General features: G+C 29.5%; 1 protein-coding gene across 1 annotated transcript; it reads left to right on the plus strand.

The window, feature by feature from the left end:
• The first annotated feature begins 440 nt into the window (after positions 1 to 440).
• Positions 441 to 6,728, plus strand: LOC108859959 (WAT1-related protein At1g11460). The gene is given in 7 exon segments (XM_018633859.2): positions 441 to 538; positions 540 to 749; positions 836 to 898; positions 1,268 to 1,384; positions 2,510 to 2,909; positions 6,208 to 6,359; positions 6,458 to 6,728. Coding segments are annotated over 7 exon segments (1,209 nt in total). The 3' UTR covers positions 6,627 to 6,728.
• The last annotated feature ends 307 nt before the right edge of the window (positions 6,729 to 7,035 follow it).

Raw genomic sequence — 7,035 nt, forward strand, 5'->3', positions numbered from 1 at the left:
TCTTAAGCTAGTTATGTGAGTGGGAATAACCAGCGGGCTTGGGTTAGTGGCGATTGAAGAATAACCCTAATACGATGAACCTGAAGTTCGATTTCCGCTGATCACACATACTGTCTTAAATGATAAAAATACGTGGCTGGTGTGGATTTCGTTGGATTATTTGGTTGACCTCGGTTATAAAAAAATGTGAGTGGGAATTTTGATTATTGTTTTTAAGTTTTCAAAATTAAGTGTCTGCTTATTACCTGCAAAATCTATAGAATAAATTCCCTTGAAATCTTGCAGGACACTACGAGTTGATGATTCGTTAAAGAGCCTGGTGAAATACGAATAACGTATACATAAAACGAATAATGTAAAGTTGGTCGTCCAAAGTGAAAGCTTTACTGTTGTTTATTTGTATAGTATAGGGGAAAACAAAAAAAACTTTGCTTATAAATATGAGAAGCCTTGTGGTGAATTCAAAGTACATCGGGTCTTATCACTCTCTAACATACATACTTACATACACATACAAACAGAGAGAGAGAAAGCGATCAGAAAATGAATCTCGTTGAAGGAGAGAAACCATCAATAAAAGACAAATGGGCTCCGGCTATGGCAGTTGTGGTAGCAAACGTAGTGACGGGTTCAGTGAATGCCGTTGTGAAGAAGGCTCTTGATGGTGGTGTTAACCATATGGTCATTGGTGCTTATCGTCTGGCTATTTCTGCTTTCATTTTGGCTCCTCTCGCTTATTTCTTGGAAAGGTTCGATAATTGAGGAACCAATAACTTACTTATATGTGATTTAATTAATTTTTTTTATTCTAAATCTTATGTTTTATTATTAAAAGGAAAACAAGACCGAAGATGACGTATAGGCTATTGATCGATCATTTCATCAGCGGTTTGACTGGGTTTGCCCCTCTTTTTTATTATTTGTTTGTATAGTATATGATTCTCATCGTCAAAGCATTCATAACTGTAGTCTTTTAAGGGTAAAACAATAATAAAAAGATTTGACCAGAAAACAATAATAAAAAGACAAAAATTAGATAAAAACAAAGAATTGTTCTTTATATAAATGATTATCACTTGACTAATATAAACATATCATTTTGTAAATAATTCACATGTTCTATTCATATTTGAGAGACTCGTTTGAGTTTTTTTTTGCCGTTGTTGATTGCTCTTAGATTTTCTTAGTATCTGTTTTGCAATTGCAACAAATTATATAGTTGAACTCTAATTTTTTTTCTTTTTTATATATTTTTGATAATCCACAGAGCGAGTTTGGTACAATTTTTCTTTATGCTTGGTCTGTCGTACACATCAGCAACTGCTTCGGGTGCTTTTCTGAGCATGATCCCTGCGATTACCTTTGTTTTATCCCTTATTTTAAGGTACTGATGAACCATCATTCATTCTAAGTCAGGTTATATAATAATAAAATATCATTAATAAAGTCCATAATAATATAATGTAATCGCGTAAATCAGATAAATGTTCATTTCATCGTACAAAATATTAAAATATCTTTATACAGCATTTTAAAGATTGACATGATTTGACATAAACCATTTATATTCGATTTCTATATCAAAAAAGTTTTCTTACTATTATTTTATTTCATGAAATCGATTATTGGGAATAGTTTATCTAATTAGACAAGAAATAGACTTTAAATATATACATAAAGTTGATTTACCATACATTTTACAAAATTAACAATTGATTATTTAAATAGTTTTCCTTTTTTGTTGGCAAATTGTTTTTTTCATGATCGCGTAACACTAGACGAAATACATGATCTTTCTGAAACAAATAATATATGCAGTTAAATTTAATTAATAAAATTCATTATACATAAAATTATTTAATTTCATGAAAATTATGTGTAAGTGTTATATGCAGTGGCCGATGTACGTATACCACCAAATGGCTGACACTTGCCCCATGATATCTAAATTTTAGCTATTTCTCCTACTAAAAAATATTTTTAAATTTTTTGTTTAATATATTATATACGTTAGGCTCCTTTCAAAATTTTATACTACATCCACCACTGGTTATCTAATTAATTTTCTGAAAACAAACACCAAGAGAATGTTGTAATATCTAATGTTATATAAGAACAAGAAAACATCGCATGAATTTGAAGGATATTAAGAACATAACGTATCAAAATGCATGGGGATATATCAAATAGGCAATTACAGTAAAATAGTTTGTTTAAAATTTTGTGTAAATTTCAGAATGGAAAGTGTAATTTTGTGTAATTTTGTTTTAATATATTATATACGTTAGGCTCCTTTCAAAATTTTATACTACATCCACCACTGGTTATCTAATTAATTTTCTGAAAACAAACACCAAGAGAATGTTGTAATATCTAATGTTATATAAGAACAAGAAAACATCGCATGAATTTGAAGGATATTAAGAACCTAACGTATCAAATGCATGGGGATATATCAAATAGGCAATTACAGTAAAATAGTTTGTTTAAAATTTTGTGTAAATTTCAGAATGGAAAGTGTAAGAGATCTAAAGAGCCAAACAGGAATGCTAAAAGTGATGGGAACATTGATATGCGTCAGTGGAGCGTTGTTGTTAACATTTTACCAAGGTCCTCAGATATCACACTTTCACCCTCACCCAGATGCTCTTCAGAACAACAACCATCAAACCAAGACAAATAATTGGCTTCTTGGATGTCTCTATGCTGTTATAGCAACCTTGTTTTTTTCTATGTGGATGCTTTTCCAAGGGACTTTAAACATTAAGTACCCTTGTAAATACACGAGCATTTGTCTCATGTCCGTTTTCGGCTCATTCCAATGTGCTCTCTTGAGTCTCTACAAAAGGAGAGATGTCAATGATTGGGTCATTGATGATGGATTCGTCATTTTCGTCATTATATACGCTGTAAGTCAGTTAATAGATACTACATTACTACACTAGATGGTTATTCTGTGCTCATGTACAAACATAAATACTTATGACAAATCAAATTTTTTTTTTTTTTTTTTTTTGTCATCGGCAGAAAAACAAACACACTCTCATCCGGTCACTGAAAACCATGCCGGCAACTCTGCATCCATGTGAACAACAAAAGACGGTTGTGTCCTGGCACTACGTGCTAGTCGATCCGCCTGCATATTCTGCTGTCTTGGTACATGGATAATGTCTGAGTTGATGAAACCGTCTTTAAGGGTCTTTATATCTTCCAAATAACTTGCAAAAGCTGGCCATTCCTCTGGTTCCGAAACCATCTTTACCAATTGAGAACAATCCGTTACAAACGTAACCCTGAACTGACGTAAATTTTTCATACTTTCCATTGCCCATATCAGAGCCTCTACCTCCGAGTGGAGGGGAGAAAGACTTGCTCTGACATTCCGTGCTCCCATCAAACTGTCGAAACCTTCTAAAGTACTATACCAACCTTGGCCGGAGAAACTGTCTTTGTCTTTCCACGAACCATATATTTATTTTCGACAAATCAAATTTTAGTTAGTTAATATATCATGTGTTAACTTTTATGATAATTTTAAATAATATTACAATTTATATGTATGAAAAAATAGAAGACTGTGTTAGATTAAATTATATTGTTAGTTTAATTAAATATATGATTTCAAGTATAAACAGTTTTGATATACTTTTTTCCTGTGTATTGAGTTATATTTATTTTCAATTAAACTGCAATTTATTTTAATATATTATAAGTATAGTGAAACCAGATTATATTTAGTTGTCGTTTGATTCATCCGCTTAATTTGTAAATATATTTTATAACACTTGTATAATTTGATATATTTTACTTTTGAAAGAAGTAGAAAAAAACGTGTTAATCAAATTAGAATTGTATTAAAATATATAAAAATAATACTGTATAATCCAAGGAAATAAATAATTATAAATATCATAACCAATATAATAAAAAATTAAAAAGAATCATATAATCGTCTATGTACAATTGATTATGTAGATATTTAAAACTAAATTTGAGAAAAAGTAACTTAAACATGATTCAAAAAAGAAAACTCAAATAGTTATATATATATATATATATATATATATTCCTTTTAGTTATTATTTAGATAAAGTAAAAGTTATTAATGAAAAAACTAAAATAGAAATATTGATAATAACAGTTGTATATAAATTTAATTTATTAAAGATATTTTGTATTTCACCACTGTGAAAATCAACGTGAGTATCACACGTAAGAAACTGATATTTTCAAATAATATTATAGATATTTTTAATTGGGATTTAAACTTAATTTGAATAAATCTTTGGGTTAGTCTGCAAAAGCTATAAAATTATGGAAAAACAAATTTCCTTTTGTCTTCCAATATTATCTTCTACTATATAATCTCTTCCAATATTATCTTCTACTATATAATCCTCGAATTTTCTTAAATGGCGTGTATATTATTTCAATCCCAATTAGCTGGTGCACGTAATCCATTTCAAATTTATGTATGTACGATTTGCTTAGCCGCTCATAACAAGAAAAGTTTTCTTTCTGAACAATACTTAGGTTCACCCCTGAGGTGAACTTATAAATTCACCTCTTTCCTTATTTCAATCATATTACCATAAATATTAATATTACATAAATAAATAAATTATAAATTACAAATAAAATAAACTTTAAATCATAAACTCTAAATTCGAACCCTAAAACCAAATCTTAGATCTTAAATTTTAAACCCTAAATCTTAAACCCAAACATATACCCTAAACCCAAACTATATACCCTAAATCATAAATCTAAATTTAAATCCTAGACCTTAAACTCAAACCATAAACTCTAAACCCAAACTCCAAACTCTAAACCCTAAACCCAAACTCTAAACCCTAAATCCTAAACCTTCAACCCAAACTGTAAACCATAAACCCGAACTCTATACCCTAAAATGTATTTGAAAATACATTTGATAACCCAAAGGTATTTGAAAATTTTGGGTTTATAGTTTACAGTTTGGGTTTAAGGTTTAGGATTTAGGGTTTAGAGTTTGGGTTTAGGGTTTGGGTTTAGGGTTTAGAGTTTGGATTTAGAGTTTATGGTTTGAGTTTAGGATCTAGAATTTAAATTTAGATTTAAGATTTATGGTATATAGTTTGGGTTTAGGGTATAGGTTTGGGTTTAGGGTTTAGGGTTTAGGGTTTAGTTTAAAATTTAAGATCTAAGATTTGGTTTTAGAGTTCGAATTTAGAGTTTATGATTTAAAGTTTATTTCATTTATAATTTATTTATTTATGTGACATTAATATTTATGGTAATATGATTGAAATAAGGAAAGAGGTGAATTCATAAGTTCACCTCAGGGGTGAACCTAAGTATTGTTCTTTCTTAATTGAACGAGACAACTCTAAGTCAGTGATATCTAGTGTTTTCCCTAAAATTATAATTAACTAAGTGTCATTGTCTTCGATAAGATTCTCTACCTTACTATCCAGTCTATCCAGGTAGTAACTAATAAACTTAAGCAAAAAGTACTAATAATATATATTGGACTTTGTTTGTCTTTTCTTAAATTTTAGATTCTAAAAGATGAAAAAGTTCTGTTAAAATATTATGAGCTGTGTTTTTTATTTTATTTTTTGGTATATATGCCAAAAGCTAAGCCAAGTCACTTAACATTATTGGTGAAATCCCTTTACAAGTATCTCAGGTTGTTTTATATTAATATTTACCTAAACTTTTTGTTTTACAATTATTTTTTAACAGAAAAAAGTAATCCTCTAAGAAATAGACTTATGGACTGAGACGCTTTCCATAACTTCTGCTTTTATCAGTATTTTCTTTTTCTTTTTCTAATTTTTTAATGCTTAGATATTGTCATCCATCCATCGATGGATGTTCTTAGCACTCGATATTTACAATTATGTTTTGAACCACTTTATTTTTTAATAAAAGCTTATGTTCCTTGGTTATCATTTAGCTTTGCTCGATTGGTTACTTCTTATGTTTGAATTATGATGAGAATAGTGTTAACATACATTTTTTTTGTCAACGTGTGTTAACATACATATAAAAGAAGTAATGCCGCTCTATTTGAAACTTGTCTAAAATTTAGAGAGAAAAAACAGAAATGCATATTTACGAAAACGAAGGAATACTGATCTTTTTTTTTTTTTTGAAAATTGACTAGGATTTGGATTAAAATATATAGATACGGTCATGATTATTTAAAATGTATAAATATAGGGAATAGTGGGGCAAGCGATGTCGACAGTAGCAACAACATGGTCGATAAAGAAACTAGGAGCCGTTTTCGCGTCAACATTTAGTCCCATGATGCTCATCTCAGCTACTTTATTCGATTTCCTCATCTTACACACTCCTTTGTACCTCGGCAGGTAATTTCATTTTTACCTCGTTTTATATATGTGAATGTAGGTTCATGCTCATATATAACTCTAATAGTAACATTTTGCCTTTCTAACTTCGATTGCAGTATAATTGGATCCTTGGTGGTAATAACGGGTCTCTACGTCTACTTGTGGGGTAAGAACAAAGAAATGAAAGCAGCAGCAACGATGTGTCCTCCGATCCAAAACGAAGATAAAGACGATACTAGTAATGACTATAGCACTAATAATAACGGCTCTAGGTTATCCGTTTAATATGGTTTGAATGAAGAGTACTGAGATGTAATATAGTAGCTCCGTTTATTCTCGTTATACTATGTTTGTATTGTTTCAGATTAATGTGACAAAATTGTATTATACGCTATGAGCATCTCAATAGTTTTAAATTTTGTTCAGTGCAAATTGTTAATTTTGTATATCCACTAAATAAATATTTGGATTGTTGAAAGTTAGAGAGTGCATTGAATCTAAAGTCTGAGGTGATTTGATTTTTATTGAGATTTTAAGTGATTTTAATTAATTACAGAGTTTAAGATGATTTTTGTTAAACCATTATAAAATATCATCTAAAATCATAGGATTTAAGTTTTATGTTTTTTAAACTAAAAAACTCTACCCAAATACTCTAAAATCATTCGAAAACTTTAAAACTCCACAACTTAAA

Source organism: Raphanus sativus, unplaced genomic scaffold (assembly GCF_000801105.2).
Source record: "Raphanus sativus cultivar WK10039 unplaced genomic scaffold, ASM80110v3 Scaffold0033, whole genome shotgun sequence".
NCBI lineage: Eukaryota > Viridiplantae > Streptophyta > Magnoliopsida > Brassicales > Brassicaceae > Raphanus > Raphanus sativus.